At 38.6% G+C, this 24,672-nt stretch overlaps 1 protein-coding gene across 2 annotated transcripts in view; it reads left to right on the top strand.

Moving 5' to 3' along the window:
• The window catches only part of dcc (DCC netrin 1 receptor), a 1,120,333-nt gene that overhangs the window by 960,493 nt on the left and 135,168 nt on the right, over positions 1-24,672 (top strand). Inside the window, exons 16-17 of one of the 2 annotated variants that reach the window (XM_008117567.3) lie at positions 12,862-12,957; positions 20,072-20,250. In XM_008117567.3, the coding sequence (XP_008115774.2) occupies positions 12,862-12,957; positions 20,072-20,250 (275 nt within the window). Of the gene's footprint in view, positions 1-12,861; positions 12,958-20,011; positions 20,251-24,672 lie in introns of both variants that reach the window. The other variant, XM_008117566.3, reaches the window with a different exon arrangement.

Genomic DNA, 24,672 nt, shown 5'->3' with positions numbered 1-24,672 from the left:
GGGTGCATTCTGTCTTTCATAAAACCACATAAAGAGAGTTTGCTCCCAGCTATTTTGGGTGTCATTCCTCTATGATGAAGTTCCAGTACTTTTGCTGTCACTTTTTCAGCTATAAATATGAGATCTCTGCTGATGTGCTGAGCTGGAAGATGAGGTACATAAACCAAAGGGATTCTGATCCATGGAGATCCTAAGCTTCACTATATCAAGACAGAGTCCTTATCTTGATCCTCTGCAGGAAAGCAAATAGAACATGATCCTCACAGTTCTAAATTCATCAGAAATATGATGCTCTGAGAGGGAAACTATAGCACTTGGAAAATACAATGATAACCTCTGTTGAAATCAACAAGAAAGGAGAAGTGTGGTGCAAATGTTTTAGAACAGTTCTGTTTTCATGAGTACACTAAATTGTTTTTCAACACTTCAATGAAGGGTGTCTTCATTTTATTCTATATTGGCCAAAATCCTGTTGATGTTTTAGGCATTACTAAGTTCCGCTAAGGAAATGATTGAGCACTTTGTTCAGTTCAGAATGTCTGCATTCAATTCAAGCTAGGGAATTGTAGTTGCACACATTGAGCACATGGATGTTCATGCTCATATGCACACATAGTTGAGCGTGCATTCAGGTGTCAACTTTTCCACTCAGCAGAAATGTAGTGTATCATAATCAAGGAATAACTCAACCTTCAGATAACTACCCTACACAACTGCATTGTAAAACTTGGTCATCAGATTGTTAAAAGAGGATACACATTACTTGTAGTTTGTGCTTTCCTCCATCCAACTTTTTCATTAAAAACTGAGGTAGAAAGGAATATTGAAGTGGATGCTCCCTTCCCAATAACACATAGAATATCCTACGGAAGCAGTCCAAAGGTTGCTTCTTCCTCACCACCACACATACCTACAGCATGTCCTACTTGAAGGAGGCCTCCTCAGATGAAGAAAAAGAGAGCATAGTAGGATTCAGTTGAAAACAAAGGAGCCTGGCAGAAGCAGAGTTGGGACTGTTCCATTCCTTTCCTGGAAATCACAACTTAGGTACACAGTTTCTTCATAGTGTGAAGAAGTGTAGATCGAAACATCAATTGTAAAAGAAAAGAGAATCCTTTGACCTACTTTAAAAAGAAAACATTGAGATAGTTTGGTCAGCTGTGCTATTTACAAGTGGCTATCAATTGCTCAACCAATGCTCTACCTTTGCTACATGCACATTGCTAACACTTCCTGGATGGCTTTCTCTGATGGCCTTGTTTGGTGAATTGCAGTTGGAGAGACAAAGAAAGATTGCCTATGTGAAAAAATTTATATCCCCTCAGATCTCAGGTCTTCCCTGCTACTAGGTTACTAGAAATGTGCTGACTTCTGGTGACTGCCTCTTTTCTTAAATACATACACCTTTATGTATCTATCTTAGCAACAAGTGCTACAGCCACTGTCTCATCACTGGAAACAAATCATAGATGAAAACTTGTGCCCAGGAATGACTAGGAAAAAAATATGAGGTCCGAACATACCATAACTTAAAGCTCAGCCAGCAAACTACCCACTGTATTCTTGATTATTGCCAAAGCAACTATAAGATATAATTTCCAGAGCTTTGGGATGTTATATTTCCCCCCTTCTGTGGACAGCTTGTACACTAACACAAGCATTTGGGAATGTGCTTTGCATTCCAAAATAATATCTCTCAGATTATGGAGGTTCATTTTTAATTAATTTCTCCATATGTTGCCTTCTCCAACTCCTCTTCATTTCTTGCTTTTGAACATATTCTGCTTTAAGTTCTGTTTGTTGCATCCATTCTGCAGATACATGGCACACATTCTAGGATTCTTTTAAAGCTTGGTTAAGCTTTACACTTCACACTGAATGCACCGAGTGTGCAGTGCACTGTGGGAGTTGCAAAGGTTCATGTCTCCACAGGGGTTTTGCTTACTTGGAAGTGTATTGAAGTTCCAGACTGCTTTCAAAAGGACTTGGCACTTCACTATAAGGAATCCAGGGTTTGTCTCATGTTGGAGGAATTGCAGAGCAAGTGTGAGGTAGAATGGACTGACATCTTAAGAGCTACTCTAAAGCTGGGATTGATCTCTTGATTTCTATTAATATAATGTGCTTGATTGTTTAGTGAAGCAGAAATAATTTTTAATGGAATAATCTAATCTCCCTCATTTTTGGTGTAGAAGTTCTATCTTTCCTATCAACAGAAGTTGTCCTACAATATATCATAATATCAAAATATCAACATGACATCTTCTAAATACATGCAATTTATTGTAGAGTTGCTTTCCCCAGGCCTCCGATCTTACATAATGTGCTCACTAAAACGCCATCCAAGCCCTTTGAATGTTCAACCAACTATCTAGTTCATGAAATAATTCATTGACAGAAATGGCAATGCCTTGCGAAGAGGTAGCATTTGGAGCATGGTTGCTGACACAAAGTGTTAGTATACACATCAGAAGGAGGTTACACCCAGGTCAGGCTCTGTATTTTCATGACTCTTAAGAGCAATTCTCTTGGAAAAAAAATATAAATCATAACAGGGGAAAGCATGCTTAGATCTCTGTTGAGGCTAAGTCATAAACAACTGTTAGAGGAGAACAAGCAAACTTTTTGGCAACTTTTTTGACAAAGTCACACAACAAAGGAAGCAGAATACCACCTCGATGTTATGGAGATGAAGATGCTATGACTTGCAGCTGGCATCACACGCCTTGACCACATTTGCAACAATGACATCCAGCAACACTTTGGCATTACTCCAATTGCTGACAAACTATGAGAATCACGCCTCAGATAGTATGGTCATACTCTCCGAGGTGAAGACAAGTCCATTTGCAAAATTGCTCTTGATTTAGAAGTGCCCGGCAAGAGACCAAAGGGACGACCAAAGGAATGCTTTCTGGATGCATTGCACAACGATCTGAAGACTACTAGAATACACCCTGATCAGGGATACAATCAGGTGAAATGATGCCAACAAACCAGTAAAACAAACCCCGCCATCCAGCAGAACAAACGCTGAAGAAAAAAAGTAGAAGAAGAGAAGAACAAGCATTCAGGATTGTGCCAAGGGGACAGAGGCAAGGAATGAGTAGGGATTCTGCCATTCAAGGGGATTGCTGTTGTCGCTTTTGGAGAGATAAATTGTGTTGGTCTAAACTTTTTAAAATCCCCATTAAATCTGCAAATGTATTAATCTCTCTGAAACTTCTGGGCATTGATGCGCTGATTATCTTGTGCATTGTATATAAAATTCAAATAGACAGCTCCTGTAATTTTTTAAAAGTTGTTTATTAAAAAAAATCTGTGGATAAGCTAAATGTTATGAAACTTGATGGGCAAAGAGTGGTAAATTTGTCCTACCATTGTAGCAAGTGTCATCCCAATAGCTTTAAAAATGAGGGTGATAGAAGCCCCTGAAGTTTCCCCAACAGTAGTAATTATTGCATTAATGCACATATGCAATTACTATAATGAAATAGTAACAAAATTTTGTTAGTAAAAAAACTCATTGCTATAACAAGACTAACTAAACTTTAGAAACACTTCAGAAATGAAGCTCCAGGACCTCCCAGTTTTGTAAGTACTTTTGAACCATTTTTACTGATCATACATGCCTAGTAGCTACACACTCTGCCTTTGGTTTTGCAAGATCCATTTCTGACGCAGGCACAAAAGTAGTGACTTAGTCTGAAATACTTAGCAGATTGCTCCTCAGAATACCAGTGATGAATCAGGCTCTTAACAAGTGCACAGTTTACAGCAGGATCCTGTGGACCATGAGACATACCTTAATGAATGGAATACATTGAGTATTCAAAGATTGAGTAGTTAAATTTGAGTGTGTGTATTCCCTGTTTCTGCAAGCCTTTAAAGAAAGGTATTTGCCTTGGCGTCCTTTTGGCTTTAATGCCAAATTATGGAAGCACAGAAAGGAAGGTTAACTATTAAATTAACCCAGATTAAGCCCTCCTAAGAGGCAAGATTATGTCAGAAAAATCATCACAGCCTGCACTGCAGTGGAAAATAGAAAGAAGCCATTTTATAAGCAGAATCTTGCTGTGGTTCAAGGCATGGGAAGGGAAATTAGCTGCTAAGGTGAACATTACCCTGATAGAAGGTCAATGCTATGCTAATACAGCATTAAAAAATAAAATAAGTGAAAACTGCTTATATGATTAAAGCCTGTTAATAGGATTAAAAGATTCTTTAAACTGGGATATATTCTTAAAATAGGTTTTAGGTCTGCTTTGCATCATTTTAGCTGTATTATGCACCTGCTCCAGCAAAGGGCACAAAATCAAGGCTCAGTTTAGCATCAGTGGATGCCTTTGCTTTTCTAGTTAAGAAAAAAGGACTCCTTTCCCCCCTCAAAGCTAAAAGCAAATCCCATCTGATGATATCTCTCTCCAGGGTGCATGTATACTGTAATTCTTTTTTCTCCTTCTAGTCCTGCATAATGTTGTTGTTACTTGTAAAGCTTATATATATACTTGTGTATAAGTCTACCTCATATAAGTCTAGGACAGGTTTCAGGATTGTGGATTTTGATATTATGGATGGATGACTCCAGAATCATTCTGTAGATAGGGGGAAGTGCTAATGCTGCCTTGGAGGACCTGCCTCACCTGGCCATTGCTGCTTCCATCCCCCCCCCCCCCCCGGCTTTCAAAAGGCCAAAAGCAATGCCATGGCAGAGATAGTAGATGGGACCAGGGCTTCTTCAGATGGGTTAAGTTCTCTCTTTTTACCACTTTACTCAGAGAAAGATATGATACTTTTTAAGATAAATGTTAAGGTAGTACTTACACTGATGTGTGGATAAGTCAAGCCTGTTTTTCGAATTGATTTTTGATGAAAAGGTCTAGACTTTAAACTATGTTTTGCTTTATGACATGGCTAGGGAGAAATATCTGCCCAGCTCTGTTCATCCTGCATCCCACAATGATCCTCTGCTTGGACTGTGGACAGTTTGCTTTTGCATACTATTATTCCTGACTCTCATGTACTTCAGAGGATAATGAGAAAACTGGATCACCTCTGTGCAGACTATCCAGATTTTTCACTCAGTGAGGCCACAAAGCTATCTAATTCTAATCTTGTTAAAACGGGGAAACAGAAGCATCCCTATGCAACCTGTTCTTTAGAGAATTCAACAAAAGACAGGAGATAACTGGGACTAATATCATGGCAGAGTTGAATACAAAAAGAAGTGATATAAGAAGTGTATTGAAGGTTTAAGAAATATGCATCTGTTCGGCAATTTTGGCATCCATGTTGTGTTGAATTCTAGTGAAAAGGCAAAGGTATTTAGTTTTGAATGGAATTTTTTATTTGCTTTGGCTACAGTCAGATAATTCTGATTTGAAAAGATTTTTTTCAAACAAAGCCCCTTTTAGTCTATGTATCACCTGACAAATTGACACCATTTGAACTCTTGCTTCCAAGGCTCCATCTATACTGCCATATAATGCAGTTTAAACTGCATTATATGGGTAGTGTAGACTGATATAATACAAATTGAATTGCATTCAACTGGATTATATGAATCTACACTGCTATATAATCCATTCCAATCTGCATTATAATGGCAATGTAGATGGGCTCCAAGATTCTTTCACCCTCTAGTTTCCTTTAATGGTTTGACTATTGCCAAAAAGTTCTACTTTTTCATCTTAGTATATGTTTCAGTGTTTGTATATAAAACTTTTTAAAAAGCCACTCAAGGTCAAAGTATTCAGGTTTGTGTGGTCAGCCAATCAAGCATTGTGTATATCATTGGAGTAAGGCAAGAATAAGAATAATATAATAATTTTATTTGTATACTCTGCCCCATCTCCCCGAGGGGACTCGGGGCTGCTTACATGGGGCCAAGCCCAGGCAATAAGCAATATAAAACTCAGCAATAAAAAAAATTATAAACAAATAAAATCATATATACCAATAAGCATACTTTGATAAAAACCTGGGTTAGCTCCTAAAAAGGGTAGTGGGCCAGAAAAGTGCAAATAGTTTTGTACAGTACAGATTAGGAAAGAGCTATGTACCAGGGACTATTATCCCATTAAGGTGCTGGAGGAGGCATACACCTAAAGACTATATACAGCAAGGAGTAAAAATGCTTTAAAAATAGAATGGACAAACAGGGTAATCCCAAACTAAGGAAATCAGTCACCAAAAGCCTGTTGGAGGAGCCAAATTTTCAGGCTCTTCCAAAAAATGAGGGTAGGGGCCTGCCTAATCTCCCTGGGGAGAGAGTTCCAGAGCTGGGGGGCCACTATGGAGAAGGCCCTCTCTCTCGTCCCCACCAACCGCGATTGCGATGGCGGTGGGATCGAGAGGAGGGCCTCCCCTGATGAACGGAGAGGCCGTGCAGGGTCACAGGGGGAAATACGGTCACGAAGGTAGGTGGGTCCCGAACCATTTAGGGCTTTATAGGTGATAACCTGCACCTTGAATTGGGCTCAGGAAAATAAACGGCAGCCAATGGAGCTCCTTAAACAGGGGGGTAGACGTGCCCTGTAATTTGCTCCAGTTAGTAGCCACTGGCTGCCGAGCGTTGGACTAGCTGAAGTTTCCGGGCTGTTTTCAAGGGCAACCCCACGTAGAGTGCATTGCAATAATCCAGTCTAGAGGTAACTAAAGCATGGACCACCATGGCCAGATCTGACTTCTCAAGGCACGGTCGCAGCTGGCGCACAAGTTTTAATTGTGCAAAGGCCCTCCCATCCACCGCCAACACCTGAGCGTCAAGTGTCAGCACTGAGTCCAGGAGGACCCCCAAGCTGCGGACCTGCGCCTTCAGGGGGAGTGTGACCCTGTCAAGCACAGGTTGCCACCCTATGCCCCGATTAGACATACGACTGACCTGGAGGACCTCTGTCTTGTCGGGATTAAACTTCAGCTTGTTCGCCCTCATCCAGGCCAACACAGCGGTCAGACACTGGTCCAGGATCTGAGGGGCTTCCTTGGATTTAGGTGGAACCATAAGGGAACTTGCACATTTGTGCCAAAGTTGTTACCAAAAGGATCCCAACTCATATCGAGAGGATATAATTGTGGTGAGGACATACATTTATAGAAGGAAATTGATTAGTTCTTTAGAAAGCAACAACAAAAGCATTTTATAAAGAGATGGGAGGAGCTTGTAAGTGCAATCATGTTGCTATAGAGACAGCAGTTATGTATTTGTGACCGATGGGAATGGAGTGCCAGGTAACCTCTCCTTCTCACCTGACATATATACAGTGGTGGGAGGAAAACCTGTGCAAATCCATTCTGTGCAAATCACATTCTTAGCCAGGAAGCTAACATGGGGAAATCTATGACTAAAACTCTATCTTCATTAATATCAAATAATTTCTGCTTACCCAATAAGACTGCAGTGAATTCCAATGAAATGAAAAATGCTATGAGAATGTTCATCCTCAAGTGTTATGAATGGATAACTGATCTAGGTATTCATAAAGCCATTCACTTTAAAAATAAAGTTGAGCTCCATTTTAGGCTAGTAGTATGTCATCTATCTAATTAGTGACATTAACCAAATGTTTCAGTGTAGGACATAAAAGTAATTACAAAATGTGGAGGTAGGAAATCACTCAGCAGTATAGTAAAATAAGTGATATTGATTCCTTTGGCATTTGAATAATAGGATTAATCATGCTGGGCATGTCTGGGATTATAAATTGGAATGAAATATGGAATTCTGTATCAAAGATGTCAGATTCACAGGCTTACACGTTCTCTAGTTCCAGTCCAGCTATGGACCAACTGTTAAGAATTACAGACTTGACATCATAGAAAAGGATATCCTGACCCAGGGATTGCCCATTGCTCTTGACCCACATTTTATATGCCAGGGCAAAATCATCCATTGCAGTGGTGACTGAAAAGTGCCTCAAAAAGCAAAACTATGATGATGGATACAGCCATCTTTATCAGCCACTTTAAATATGAACACCAGATACAGCACTAAGTACACCAGTCATTATGCAATCACTGACTTTATAACAAGAGACATAGCAAGGAAATACTAGATTTCTCAAGGGCAGCTATGGATATTCTGTAAAACTGGGGTGATCAAGTTAGGGCAGAAAAGGCACAGTTGGCCTCACCGCCTTTTATGGCGCCCAACTCTCCTAACAATACAAAAGCTTTGCCCATAAATGACCCCTAAGGGGCTGTAAAGGATCCTTTATACCGTGGACCTTATCACACACAAGACACAAAACAGTAGTTCAGTATGCAAACCATAGGAAAACCGTAGTGTATGACTGCAGATTGCATATGGGATGCGTACAGGAGCCCATCACACCCTCCCCATTCCTTTTAGAATGAGTGTGCCTTGAGACATCACATCACATGACAGACCATAAGGACATTAGATTATGTATTCTTTATTTACATGATTTATTTAGCCATTATTCAAAGCTTACACACATAGAAAACAATAAATAACACAGACAAGAGAAAGTTGATAAAAATCCCAGGATGAAGCGAAGAAATAAAAAGCTGTTTTTAAAAACACTCAGTTGCCAAGTTATGAACAAGATAGGTTCTGCAGGTTTGTTCTTAAGTTGAATTTGTATGTAAGCCAGAACAGGTAAAGTGTAACTCCAGTCACACACACACACACACACACACACACACACATGCTTTGGATAGCATAGGGAAGGGTTAACACCCCTGTGATTTTTATTTTTCTATCTGTGATTTCAGAAGATTTCACCTCACTTTCTGTCCCTGTGAGAATTGGATTTTGAAAGTGTGGCTTGTTGTGGAAACAAGGATTGATGAGAAAGCTTTAGGTGAGACCCCTTTCCTCCACGATAATAACTCTTCCAGGACTGAATTTCCCTTCCAAGGGTTACATTTCTGTCACTTTCTGTTGCCTCACCCATTCTTAACTATGAGTCATTTGTAAGTTGGATGTTTGCAACTCAGGGGCTGCTCTATCTATCTATCTATCTATCTACACACACACACACATACACACACACATATGAAAGGTCAGGAAGTAAAAGTTGTTCACCTAATACTGAGGAAAATCAAATGATGGAGTCACTCAAACTTTTCAAAAGAAAATTCCAAAAGTAAGGTACCACAACTGAAAAGTCTATGGGTCATCACCATCCATCTTGTTTCAGAAATGAGTAATTCAGAATAGTCTTAGAGGCCCTGATTATTTATTTATTTCATGTCAAAAGTGTTGCATAAATAAATAAGTATAAAACTGATAAAATTAAGGGATCACAAGCATCTAAATACTTTTAGACCAAAAACGGGCAATAGCAACTGCATTGTCTGTAGCTTTAAAAAGTTCTTCCTCTGTGCATGAGGCAGGACCTTGTGGGCAAACATACAGATGCCGAGTTGTTTGTTCTGCTCCACAGAGGTCCTGATAAAGTATGTGGAGAGTGACACACATCCTATTTGAAAGTGTACTTCTCCTGTCCAGAATTAGTCAGCAAGCCATTTCTGTTCTTCTACCACTGGCAAGATCTCCAATCTCCATACAACTATTCCAATTAATGTTATATTATGCTATATTTTGTGTTTATGACAGTCATCAAAGGCAGTGCCACATGCAACTTACTGATGTTTCCCAAGATAGTATCACTGTATGAATAACCGTGATCAGTCAAGAGTAGAGACGGGAAGTCCTGGAAAAACACAGAAAATTTAGGGAGAAAAAACTGAGAATATGCTAGTTGAGTGACAGAGAGAAAGAACATGGCAGAAGCTGCCTTTGCTGATGCACAACTCAAGTGTTCTCCACCTTACACCACTCTCAAATGTCTATTGCTTCTCAGAATTCTGTAGTTATGTCAAGAATGTTCTTGAAGACCATGTTTGTGGAAAAGGAGATAGATGGTAGTCAGTCAGTGTGAGTGTTTAGACGTATTCAGAAATTATAACTGTGGATTGTTAAAAATTGTGTTTCCTCTTGACAGCTTTGGCTACTGCAAGATGTAATGTGTTGCTATCAGCTTTTTTGGATGGGAGATATAAAAAAAAATTGAATGTTCCAAAAGGGTGTGTTCTTGTGACTTGGTCTCTGTTGAAACACCTCACCGTTCTTTGTTTGTATGCCCTAAATATGATAATATCCAGATAAAATACAGGAATTCATTTTTTCACAGTGTTCTCAATGGCAAAGGTGTTATAAAACTCCATTTCTTCTTAACAACTCTGATACATTCTTTTGTGAAATGTTGCAAATTTTATTCTTGGGATTAGTAACTTTTAATTATGTTTTCCTTTTTATCTGTGACTTTCTCTTGTTGTATACACCCATGTTGTGATTTTGTTGTTGTATACCTTTGCCAATAAAGGCTGTGTGTGTGGCTGTTTCCTCTTCAAATTTCTGCAAATGTTAGAATTTGGTTTTTGTTATTTTTAGTGAATTACCAATATTATTGTGGTTAATTTCATAACACTACATTTTGGCTAAGCCTCAGGGTAGATTATTGACTGAACATAAAAATGATGATGTTCTGAATAAGATTTCATCCAGTCATCTTGAAAAGACATCTTTAAAAGTGCTGCAATTTTAGCTAGCTTCATGGCTTGTATTAAGTTACAATAGATTTATAATATCTATAATTCCATGAGATAGAGGCATGTCAGTTATATTGCTATCAAATTGTATGGTATGGATATGTACCTAAGCTGATTTCTGAATTCAGTAACTGAAATGAATGGGATTTTTATAGTGGTCATGGTTGAGCTATAATTGTACAGTGTATATTTCTAGAATCAGAAAGTAAAATGAATGTAATCTTAAAAGTGTTCATAGTTTAGCTAGCTCGTGCTTCGAACAACTGTCCTTATCATTAAACTAATTATAAGAAACCTTATACACCTATAAAAAAGGAGGAAGAGCTCAAAGTCCAGTTACGTTGAATAGTCATAATCATCATCTGATGTGAATATATAGGTTTCAGTGACAATGGTTTTCATTGTTCCAATACATTGTAAATTATACATCTTTCTTCTGTTGCGCTCCAGTGGAATGTGCACTTGTGAATGAAATGAAGGAAGCACACATTATTTCATCAGATAGTCTCTTGAAAAGCTCTCCAAATTAGTGTGATGGAAATGTTTAAAATGAACACTACTGAAATATCTCCTCTCCCAAAGAAGTTGCCAGAGCTGAACACCAAACAACTAGGCAGGTAGCAATCAACAATCATCTGGCTGTATTGCTCCTGTGATGTGCCATGTGTGTGATGTGGATGGAAATGAGCAGGAACTCTTTTATTCAGTTTGTCTATGCAGCATCTGAAAACACAACTATATCTCACAATCATCATATTACAAGTAGTTCAGGAAGTAAACCAAGGCCTTTTGAGAATACTGAAGGCTGGCCCAAGAGAAAGGAAGGTGATGGTAATGCTGAAATGATTGTAGAACTGGCTGTAATGTCTCCCCATGCACTCTTTAGCTCTGCTTATATTATTTCTCCTTTACTGGCTAAATTTCCTTAGGGATTTGGAGGGAAAGGAGCAAGGATAACTAGATTCTGAAGGAGACACTTTTCAGATGAAATCATTCGATTCTGCTCTGACCTGGATGATATACAGGTCCAGTGGATGTAACCTTGGCTCCAACTTGCCCTGTGTTATTGGATACCTTTCAATGTGTGCAGCCTAAGGATGTGGACAGGGTCCCTGGAGAGATGAGAGTTGTATATCGGATCCTTGCCCTTCCAGGCTCATTAAAACAACCAGAGGGACTGGCCAAGTTAATAAAGAGAGAGGGAATACTGTGCTGCAGCAAGGCAGGTTTGTGGGAACAAAACAAAACAAAACCCTCTCTGAACCCCACCATATTTTTGGGGACAGGTTCTGTTAGTATGTCATGGTCTGAATCCCTACCAAACAGGTTTTTTATCCTTAAAGCCCAGCAAAAACTTATATGGTAACATTGCAAAATCTACCATCTAATTCTTTTGGATTAATGTGTAAGTATTAGAACAATAACTTCTAACCGTCTTACAAGTCCACCACATATAAAAAAAGGATTGCTCCTTATCTTGACATCCCTAGCATTGATTTAAAACTATCTTGGACATTTTCAACAAGGTATGTAGGGTTAGATAACATCTATACATCACCTTACACATTTTTAGTTACTACACATAATAAATTTTGTATCTTTGGTTTACATTTTTCCTATATATCCATTTGAACATAAAGCATAAACCTGTGTTATTTTACTATTTTACAAGATTAATCTTCTGTCTTTAATTTCAAAAGTTACATGTACACATTTTAAAATTACGTTGTCATCATTTTAAGACTATTCTAAACAAAACTTATTCTCACCAAACTCGAGGGATAGAGCTCTCTGATCTTGATTAAATCTCCCCTTGAGTTGCATACAAACAAATCAAGATCTTTTCTTTCCTCAAGAAGTATCCTTCTTGACTTAAATTCCCAGCTGTTTGGTTCAAAATGCAAAAGATCATCTTAAAACAACCACTTCCAATTTGAGCCACTCTTTCCTGGAAAAGGTGGTGAATCTTATCTGAGGAAAATGTCTCTGCTGGTATTGATTGATACCACTGATATTTCTTTTGTCCAGGAAAAACAGACTTGTGATACATTACTGCTAGGGGGCAGTGCATGTCTGCTGATGTTTATTTAACTTACAGGGTTACTATTTGTGTAGGCCTGAACTAAAGTCATTGATTTGTCATTTGTCTTCCAAAATGGTCTGTCATTTATCTTTCCATAGCTCTGGTTCAAACCTTATAAACACTTTTCATTTTCATTGAACTGTTGCCAAAACCTGCTTCAAAATATTAACCTGCAAATTATCATGTCTGTTTCCTTCTAGAACCCAGTTCCCACTATGTCATCTCTTTGAAAGCTTTCAACAATGTTGGGGAGGGTGTCCCTCTTTATGAAAGTGCCACCACCAGATCTCTGACAGGTGAGTGGGAATGGCTGACTAAATATCCCCTTTCACCATTATCTCTACCAGAACAATGCATGTGCTTGGGATGCAGTGAATGTGTGCCTGAAGTGAGCAGATCTCTGGAAGTTGCTGCATTGATTTATGCTATGCACTGGGTTCAGCATGATAAGCATTAAAAGTTTGGGGGCCACACAAAGAGTAAATAGGGACTGGCTCAAAATGCATGTATGTGTACAATGTTCCCACGGGGGAAAAGGACATCTGCAGTGGATGTCACACAGTCTGAAAGTGAATGAGGTTACAGCCCTGGTATAACCAGTTCCTTTATTAGCATAGTCTGATCAGCACAGAATAAAGCTGCATGTGTTATTGTGGCCAATAGCTTTTGAGCTTTGTAAAGTCCTTCTATAGATAGATTAGTAATGTGGTAAGTGATCCTTCCTTTGCATCCTAGGGAAAAAAGTAAGTATTATTCCCATCTTGTGATGGCCTGGCCTGACACAGCATTGCAATGAGTGCATGTCCATTCCCCTCTCCAACTGGCTGCTTCAACAGTAAGCTAGAAATATCAGAATAGACATCTGATGGGAAAAGATACTCTGTGTACAGGAATAGTCCCATGAACAGCACTTATACCCTCTCTAGAAGCCATAATCTTTAATTTCCTATATCTAGCAAGCTGACAGATGAAGTGTATCATGTCAACCATCATGTCAGCAAGGGAAAGGGTCTTCTAACTGATATCTAGGCAACCTACCTACAGAAGAATATTTCTATAACCTCTTTAGTTTCCCCTGTTTGGAACAGAAGAAGTCAACTTGTTCTCCAGATGTTATTGGACTATAGCTTATTGGGTATAGCGTCTAGATCCAGGGAAGTCATGCTCCCCCTCTATTCTGCCTTGGTCAGACCACACCTGGAATACTGTGTCCAATTTTGGGCACCGCAGTTGAAGGGAGATGTTGACAAGCTGGAAAGTGTCCAGAGGAGGGCGACTAAAATGATTAAGGGTCTGGAGAACAAGCCCTATGAGGAGCGGCTTAAAGAGCTGGGCATGTTTAGCCTGCAGAAGAGAAGGCTGAGAGGAGACATGATAGCCATGTACAAATACGTGAAGGGAAGTCATAGGGAGGAGGGAGCAAGCTTGTTTTCTGCTGCCCTGCAGACTAGGACACGGAACAATGGCTTCAAACTACAGGAAAGGAGATTCCACCTGAACATCAGGAAGAACTTCCTCACTGTGAGGGCTGTTCGACAGTGGAACTCTCTCCCCCGGACTGTGGTGGAGGCTCCTTCCTTGGAGGCTTTTAAGCAGAGGCTGGATGGCCATCTGTCGGGGGTGCTTTGAATGCGATTTCCTGCTTCTTAGCAGGGGGTTGGACTGGATGGCCCATGAGGTCTCTTCCAACTCTACTATTCTATGATTCTATGATTCTAAAAAGCATTGCCTTTGCTGGCTAGGGTTGAACAGAATTTTAGGCCAGGGATCACAATTGGTGCAGAAGAACCCATGCAGTTATGCCTAAGACTGTGTTTCAAGATTTAAAAAGGTGAAGGATAGAAATCACCAGAGCATGAAATTCCATGATACCTTTGTTTTGTTCTCTTTCGTGATCCCAAGAGTCATCTTTGTTAACAGCTGTATTCTGTGCAAAGGAGGAACTAGACTTCATATTAAAATATGTAAAATGCTAAGACCTTTCTTTAAAATGAAGGACAAATGACATAGCAAAATAAAATTATTACTCTATACCCTTTAGCAAATGCAATATAATATTATCCATCTTGTGGCTTTAAACTCCATGCACTCTGATAACAATGCTCTCTATTCTAGCCGTTTTACTTTTCAGATGCTAGATCCAGGCATAATTTGAATCTCTAAAGACCAGATTAGAATTCATGTTAGAATGCTAACACCACCATTCCCAAGGACAGCAGGTCATAATTCATTGTATCACTTGTAATATTTAGTAAGTTGGAATTAATAAACTTTGGCCAGGAAAAGTCAGGAATGTAGACAAGGGTCAGGCTTTCATTCTCAGATGGTGCATTAGAATTAATTTAAGACACTGTAAGTTTCACTCAGCTGAAAATGGCAGTCCGTATGTTTTACTGCCTTTCTGGCGTATCATCTTTCTTCCATGCACAATGCTTACAAGTTGCTTAATAAAACTTCAGTTCCAATATTAGGTAACACTGCTGTGGTTGGCATCCTGTTGGAACAGAAGTTCTCTCACATTTGAATGTTTTTGGCAATGGCATAACATTTGTTTTCTGTTCATGGTTGCATAAGGAACACTTTACAAATATGATTTTTGTCCATAAAGTTCCTTGGAGGGATGTGCTTCAGTGACCACTTGATTCATGGGAAATACAGAAATTGTAGGCACACTGACAGATATGCTAATAGTTCCACAATACTGGTATTAAGCAAAAGGGTAGCATTACCAGTACTTCACTACACAAGTATAGATTTGCATTATGCAAGTATGGTATATGATTTTTGATATTACATAGTGGAAAATTTAATTCAGGGAGGGCTGACAGTTTATTGAACAACTACTTTGCTTACAGAACAGTTCGTGGCAGCTTCAGTTTGAAGCATTTTCTTGGGTTGCAGAGGTGAGATGTGAGAATTCAGGAGAAATAATGCCAACATGAGTAAATGCTACTGGGTTAGAAGGGCCAGTAGCCCAACATATTAATACAGTGACAATATACTCCATTCATAATTGTAATTGGCTCTTCTCTAGAAGGCCACATTCATAGAAGGAGATCTAATTAATTGGGTCACTATAAGTCAAACTCAGTTTAGTAATACATAAAAACAATGGATAAGAACACTATGTTCTGAACCAGATCTTGTGAAAGTTACTCTTTTAGCTAAAAGTAGTTTTAACAGATTCTGATTAGAACATGAAAGAGATTGCTGGGGAAAATATGAATGAGTACAGGTTGCTTGGGACCAGAAGTATTTTGCATTTTGAAATACCTCTATTTGCATATATGGTACATACAAAATGAGTTATCTTGGGGATAAGGCCTATGTCTAATCATGAAATACATTAATCTTTCATGTATACTTTATAAATTCATCTTGAAGGCAATTTTATACAACATTTTAATAATTTTGTGCATGAAACAGAATTTGTGTTCCTTGAATCATCAAAAAACAAATATATTGCTATCTCAGCAACATTTTTTGGAGTACTGCGGATTTCAGAATTCCAAATAAAGGATGCTCAACTTCTGTTGGTTTTCATCTTGTATAGCAACAGCTGTATGCCTGACCAACAGACTGATAACACATGGCCTACCATAAATGAAATGTTGTTTGCTTTTCAAAACATTGTCTTTTAAATCATGATTTCTCCCACTTCTAAGAATTGGTTTATCAGGGCCCCAAAGCTTCTTCTTTGGATCTTGCTTTTCATTACCAAGAGCTGTTTTAACAGAGAGCAGCTTTGAAAGCTCTTTGGGAGCAGACTGTGAAGAAAATCATTGGTGTGGGGTCAATCTTGGGCAAAGAGGCTCCCCATCAAGCAAACAAGCAATGCTAATTGATCTTCCTGGGAAGATTTTCCTCTCTAGGTGGTGGCTGCTTTGTGAGGAGCTCAAAATAGAATCCAAATTTTACAAATTGGATCTGTCGGTCCACAAAGGATCATAGAAAGCTTCAAAATCAATATCTCCTTGAGGCAGTGAATCTGATTCCAGTGTAGCATGATGGACACCAAAGCTTTGAAACTAGGTCTATCCAACCGTTATGCTGAGGGTGATGGGCAACTCATCCAAGAGATTTTGATAGCATAAATTCATTGATTTTTTTTTTGTTATTATTGCATTTATACTGCCAAGAAGAAGGTGAGAGCCCTCTGTGATTTTCTCCCTCCTTCATAAATTTGGCTAGGGTTGCCAAAAGGAAAACTGGAGACAGCTTATGTAGGTCTGATGGTCATGTAGAAGTGTAGGGTGTTGCTTGTTACCTCTTAAGCAACATGTGCTGAAATTCTCTTTTCTGCATAATTATTAAATATATGGTGACAAACTCCACTTTTGTATATTGTAGCCCAATAAGGTACACAGACCTTGATGTCTGTGAACATGGGACATTATTTGCTGTTTTATTTCAAGGAGCAACAAATGTCCAACTAACCATGATTTGAAGATATCCTTCTATTTTCATTAAGCAGATGAACTGGAATCAGAATTATGGGTTAGTTTACACTGATGTAGACTCATTTCTGTGGTACTGGAAAAAGCTATATATATATATATATATATATATATATATATATATATATATATATACACACACACACACACACACACACACACACATACATACACACACACACACACACTATCTGGAATGAATTTTTCCCATGTCTGCAGTGGTCCATTTCTTACTTTATGGATTACAAGATTAAGCTTATCCAGCTAAGAACCATATTATTATTACTACTACTACTACTATTACTATTATATCTAGGACCCTATAGCAGACCCATACAGTTTTATGTCTTTTTGAACTAATTGGTTTCAAATCTCTTTTTTAACCCTTACAGAGCCCTTTCCCATTTTCCTGTCATCGCCCCTCCTAGAGATATCACAATATTGTCATCTAGATCTTTGCAAACAACTTCATTATAAATTATTCCAATACATTTCCTGGTATTGCGATCAGGCTGATTGCTCTGTAGTTCCCTGGGTTGTTTTCCCTTATTTCTGCCTGAGAACAACCTTTTGCATGGTAGTAGCATCCATGATGCGTAAAGTGTTTTATCCTTGGGTTTCTTGGAAATACTCCGCATGGCATGGAATTCTATGCATATGTTCCAGGACACTGTGAGGGTCAAGAGAGTCCATCAATAAACCCAATCTCCCAGGACATCCCACAGGAAGGAAGAATGAAAGCGTTCTTGGCTCAGTTGATCCCTATAAACTCTGGCCTTCAGCTAGTAAACAGTCATATCATTCCCAAGTGCCAGCTATAGTTAAGAACCTATACTGCCAAATGATCCTATGGGCTTTCCCAAGCAAAATAAGTAAACAAGTTCTTCTTCTTTCCATGAAAGAATGCAATTACTAAATGCCAAAAACTCATATGTCACCATCTAATCCTGCTATGTATATTTGTCGAGGAAATGGAGCCAGTGTCTAAGGTCCTGTTTTCAGATGCTAGTGATTAGATTGCTGAGATGTCTGCTTTTGAGATATTGTCAAAAGTTGAAAATGTCTAGTTCTAATATTTCTGGACTGACTTGTTTTCCTCCAGTGCCAATAAAACAGGGTTTCAGATTTTTAGATCTCGGAAGGGAGACAGATGTAAAAGAAAGGTGCAAATTGTTTTATTTCTTTAATGTATAACACACATTGCTTTTTGACTAGAAGCACGTTACTTCTATAATTTTTTTCCCTCCTTCACTTTGGGGGAGCAAACACCCTACCACATTTTCAATTTACATGTAGAAATGGAAACCTTTAACAACAGATGGCTAATATTTTCATTGTTGGGCACTGGAGGCATTACTTACTGTGCTATACAATGTCTACCTGAATTTCAAGGTCAAATGAAAATTCAATGTGTTTTTCTTTGTACCAGAGTTTGAATAGGAAGATTTTAACAATGAGGAAACGCCACTACATATTCACTCCAGTGAGATTCATGGTTCAGCATTCATTTTAGACAAAGTTTATTTTCCCTTTCCTTCTGTAATTTTATTATTATTAGTATTTGAAAGCCTGCTGAGCTGCTCAGTAATTGGAAAATGTCCAAAGCCTGTTGTATACACATGCATGCACACATACACACATAAATACATATAAAGTTGTTAGTCTAACAGGAACTTTCACAAATACCAGGTCCTTTATTTATTTTCTAAAGGTGGAAACATATTCTGCTTATACCATACATTGCCATGAACTGATGGAATTTAGTAGCACAGTTCAAATAAATCGGATTGTGTGCACTGGTACTCCAAAGACTCCAGCTTTTGCGTAGCCTTCCTTGTTTTTCCACTTACAACCCTGTGAGTTTATCAGAGGCTCTCAGCTCTGACTGTAACTCCATAATTCTTCATATCATTCAATTATGGTCTTAGAAATGTAACTAGTAGTGATGTGCATCCACACCCCATCCATGATTTGTTTTGGAGTCCAAATGAATCTGGGTTGTTGCGCATTTTCTAATCACTAAATAATTCATTGTCCAGGAGTCCATTTCTGAGAGGTAGCTACCTATTTTAAACATCCCCACTGGAGAACAATCCACCATCCTCCAAGAAAGTTGCACGACAAATTCTCTAATTTTAGTCTTTCTTCCCTAATGTCCACATTCAATGAGGTAAACAAATTGTATCCTTCAGAAGATCTCCTTCATCAAACATTTTCAAGAACTACCTTTTCAGAAAGTTCATATTGTTTTGATACTGGTTTCCTATTCTCCCTACTCCAAAAACCTTTTTCTCAGCACCATTTCATTATTTTCCTATCTCTTTCTCTCCCCCTCCCTACTCCCCCAGATCCTTACAGTCCACTGGATTGAGTAGCAATGACTTGCATTACCAAGCCACATCATTCAGTTTACAAATATTCATAACACAGTTTCTTCCGATGTAGTTACAATGTTTTAGGGCCCCTCACTTGAATGACAGTGAGAACAAATGAGGGCAATGAGGAATGGAAACAGAGCAGAGAAGAACAGGCAGAGAACAATGGAAAGGTATTCAGGGAGTTCTGAAAGTGGCCATAAAACACATTGTAGCTTCAGTTGGAGAAAAGAAAGCATAATGTTATATTTGGGATGTGTTTCAATATGCTCTCAATGGTGGTTAGACTGGAACACGTTTTGTGAGCACATGACAATTGTACTTGTGTATTTTTCAATTAATGGCTCTTTTCTTCTGTTCTTCTCAATTCTTCTCCCATCATCCTTACTGCCATACATTTAACTCATTGTGATGTGTACCTCACTGGTGGCTGTTTTGTTTCTTTATTTGAGTATGCATTTCTTTATTTTAATTTTAATTTTGTGGTATGTTCATTTTTGGTGGCTTTTTTGATCCAGACCCCATTGACCCATTAGAAGTTGATTTTTATCCTTTGCTTGATGATTTCCCTACCTCAGTCCCAGATATCTCCACCCCCATGCTCCCACCAGTAGGTGTCCAGGCCGTAGCATTAACCCACGATGCGGTGAGGGTCAGCTGGGCAGACAACTCTGTCCCCAAGAATCAGAAGACAACCGAGGTTCGATTTTACACCGTCCGATGGAGAACCAGCTATTCAACAAGTGCTAAATACAAGGTGAGGTCACTGATTACATCCTTTGCTCAATGTCCCTGTCATGGGCAGGAATCTCTTAATCCCAGAAAACCACAAAATTTTATATCTCAGAATAATTGGTGTAGGATTTGGATGGGAGATGTATCCTGCCAGGTACTGTGCTGTAACACCTAGCATTCTTCACCCCTGAGTTAGGGCTTAAATGAGCTGCAATTCAGCAACACAGGGACACAGTTGCCTAATTTTGGTCAAGTCAGTTGTGCTTTCTAAACATACATTTACTTATTATTTGATTTATATCCCATCTTTCTTCCAATAAGGGGCAGGCAGCTTACAATATAAGTTAAAACTAAATAGTTAAAACAATATAGGGTACAAAAGATGAAAACATTACACAATCCAATTAAAACCTGTTTTAAAACATTATTGTAATGTTTTAAACTAAAACTAACATTTATTTAAAGCAATTTAAAGTACCAGGCATGTAGCCGGAGGGGGGGGGCTTGAGGGGCTTCACACCCCCCCCCCCATGTGGGTTTTTACCACAATGATGGTAAAAACATCAACACATCCGGGCATCCCCTGAGCAACGTCCTTGCAGACGGCCAATTTTCTCACTCCAGAAGTGACTCAAGTTGCTCCTGACACGAAAAACCCCCCCAAAATTCTCAGGGTGGTCTGCGAGAAGACCTTACATTTATTATTTGAACTGTTATATTTATTCATATCATGATCTGATCACCATGCTCAATATATCCCATATGCATGGGGGCATTGGGATAATGATACAAAAGGTTTGCTAAAGCAGATCCTCCCCCCACTCAGACTCAACCCCCACCCCCTAACCAAAATCCCAGCCGCCCCTGAATCAAAATCCTGGCTACGGGCCTGTAAAGTACATAAAACAAATATTTCATATTAATAAAACAGGACAATCATTCTATATCCTTCTATCCCAACTGGTTAAATGGTGGTGACTTAAGCAAGAATGTCTTTACTTGGTGGTGAAAATAAAATAAAGAGGGGGCCAAGTGAGCTTCCCCTGGAAAGGATTTTCATAGTCTAGGAGCAGCTATAAAAAAATTCTCTCCCATGTCATCACTAGATGAGGCTCTGGGGCTAGTGGGATGCTGTGTAAAACTTGTGAGAAGTGGGTTCGGAAACCACCAGGCACTTAATAACTGCTCAGGATAAAACTATATACTGTATGACCCCCCCCCCCTTATCTACAGATTCTATATCCACAATTTCACTTATTCATGTGCCAAAAAAATATCCCACAGAAATGTTTGTGGGTCTCACTATGTTCTTTACTGCTGTGGCATGCTTCTAGGCCAGGTATAGTCAAAATATAGGATTCACTATTATCTGCAATGTCAGGTATCCATGGGAGGTCTACGAACATATCATTAGCCTAGGGGTCTTACTGTATATTTAGAAATGTTGAAAAAACATCAGTTGTGGGTCATTCAACTGTTTGGCATATATACATTCCTGGAAATGGCATTGAAAGATGAATGACAAAACAACAAAAACGAACAAACAAAAACCCAAAAAGTAAATGTTATTTCCTGTGTTTTTCTGGCAGTGTCCTCTGTCTTCTGAAGACAGGTATTAGTAGTTTGACTTGCTTGTTGACTGTTTTTTATCTCTAGAAAAGTCCAAATGAGTAATATTATATACTGCCATTCAAACTGAAATAATCTCAGCAAGTGTCACAAGAAAATGTCCATTCAAAGGATCAGAAAAATTAGACTGCAAACCTTACATCTAAGATCCAACTGCCACCTAATATCCGTTTCCAGATTATTTGCAAAATAGCTAGAATAGGCAAATAAATTGCCCTTCTATTCTGGCAGGATATGATATTCCATGGTTAGCAGCAATCACAGGGGAAAGATGCCTGTTCCTAATCTATAGTAGCTGAAAAAAATATATTCAACAAGGGCCATCCCCTAGCCAAGTCTGACTGTCAGGATGCCTGGAAACATTCTCTATCAATCAAAATGTTGACTGTTGTGGTCTTTAATATTTCAGTATCATAACATGGGAGTGAATATTAAATTAGTGAACTGATATCAAAATGGGCCAACTTGTATGCAGGTCTTGTTCTTGATGAAATATGAAGGATACAGATGTACTTAAATACCTCTTGAGTATGCACCAAACTTGGAAAAAATGCTAATGTTCATATCTAAAGCCAAATACTAGTTTTCAGTACCTCTCAACACCACATAAATAAAAACTGGGATGCACTACCACTCCTGATTCAATAAAAGGTTGTCATTGTCAGAACATTGGGTGCATCTACAATGCAGAATCAATGCAGTTAAGAGAGCATTTAACTGTGATGGCTCAATACTATGGAATCCTGGGAATTGAAGCTTGGTGCGGAATCATCACTCTTTGGAAAAGCAAGCTAAAAGCCTTGTAAAACTATAACACTCATGCTTCCATAACATTGAGACATGGTAGTTAAAATGGTGCCACGTTGCATTAATTCTACAGTGTAGATGCACCTCTTCTCTGCTGAATAATTTCCCCGCTTTCTGTATTCTGTATGCATTTCTATAGTAATAATAAAGACTTGCTATCTTCTAAGGAACAAGGAGGCATAAACTGACCTTTACATTAAAGCAACTGAATGTACAAGCTGTTATAAGTGGTATCTAAGGGAACTCTTGTGTTAGTAGAAAAGATTTTCAATGAATTGAGCTCTTTTTCAATGTAAGATTGCAGTTTTCTGCTCCATTGTGCACATCCATAAGTCCCTGAAAAACTACCTCAAATGAATTGTTGAGGGGAAATGTAGGAGATGGGATAGGAAGCTACTTGAGACAATTGGCTGATATCACTTTCTTGCACACATCCATTGTCCTTAGCAGATACATCTGCTAGACCAGTGGTTCTCAATCTGTGGGTCCCCAGGTGTTTTGGCCTACAACTCCCAGAAGCCCCAGCCAGTTTACCAGCTGTTAAGATTTCTGGGAGAGGAAGGCCAAAACATTTGGGGACTGACAGGTTGATAACCACTGTTCTAGACCAATGTTTCTTCAGCATATAGAAGGTCCTGTCTGTGTCCTGCTGTATGAGCAATGCACTATGAAATACATTTTTGGAGCAAGTGTGAGGATGGTATTAAATAATTTTATGCAAAATAATGATGTAACTAATTTCACATTTCCTAATGCTATTGCTTTACATAGTTAAAGTAAAGGTTTTCCCTGACATTAAGTCTAGTCGTGGGGTTTGGTGCTCATCTCCATTTCTAAGCTGAAGAGCCAGCATTGTCCAAAGACACCTCCAAGGTCATGTGGCCGGCATGACAGCATGGAGCGGTACCTTTTTATCTACTCACATTTGCATGTTTTTGAACTGCTAGGTTGGCAGAAGCTGGTCTAACAGTGGGAGTGCACCCTGCTCTCTGGATTAGAACTGCCAACCTTTTGGTCAGCAAGTTCAGCAGCTCAGCGGTTTAATCCGCTGCACCACCACGGGGCCCACTTTACATATTTATCTATTATTTACAGCATTTCTACCCTGCCTTTCTCCCTCGAGGGGACTCAAGGCGGTTTACAAAATCTGGCAAAATTCAATGCCAATAACAAAATTCAATAAAATAAACATAATACATTAAAAAAAGGTAAGCATTACTTAGTAACTTGGATACATTAACTCAAAAGTACTAGCAAGATTTCCCACTCTATCTACACCTAAAAGATTCCTTTTATTTTTAGAAAGACACCATCGCATACAACATGTTAATGCTCAACTTTGAAATATATTTAATTTGCAGAATATATCTAGCAGCATATATTTTCTGTCTGATTTATTAGTAGGGTTGTGCGATCCATTTAAAAACTGGTTCAAAAGTCATTGCAAAACTGGGAGGTGCTGGTGTTTTGTTTCTAAAGTGTTTCTAAAGTATAGTTGATGAAAAATTTGTTACTATAATGAGTGTAACAAAATTTCATTACTATTTCATTTTAGTAATTGCACATAATTACTATAATTGGTGAAATGTCAGAGGTGCCTTACTTCCTCATTTTTACAGCTATTGGGGTAAAACTCCACCAAATTTCAGAATATTTCATTTATCCATGGATTTTTGGGGAATTTTCAAAGTTTTTATAAACAAAATTTTTAAGAGCAAAGAAAATATGTTCCTAGTTTGAAAGTGTCGTTTCCTGTTTAATTGTGTAGTCCTTACTTTGAAAGTAGTGGTTCTACTCCAGGAACTTTTTTGTGCCAAAAACATTGTTAAATGAGTGGATTATGATGTTAAATTGGTGGAATGGATATACTACAGCAAAATGTGCTATAACACAATGTCCCTCGCGCAAAGACAATGTTTTTGCAGTGTTATAAATTTTTGCCATGTTTCTATAATAGAACCAATTAGGAAATGACATTTATAACACAGGAACAAAAACCATAGTGTAG

Source organism: Anolis carolinensis, chromosome 2 (genome assembly GCF_035594765.1).
Source record: "Anolis carolinensis isolate JA03-04 chromosome 2, rAnoCar3.1.pri, whole genome shotgun sequence".
NCBI lineage: Eukaryota > Metazoa > Chordata > Lepidosauria > Squamata > Dactyloidae > Anolis > Anolis carolinensis.
Note: the sequence above shows the minus strand (reverse complement) of the source record. Positions and strands in the feature narration are given on the sequence as shown.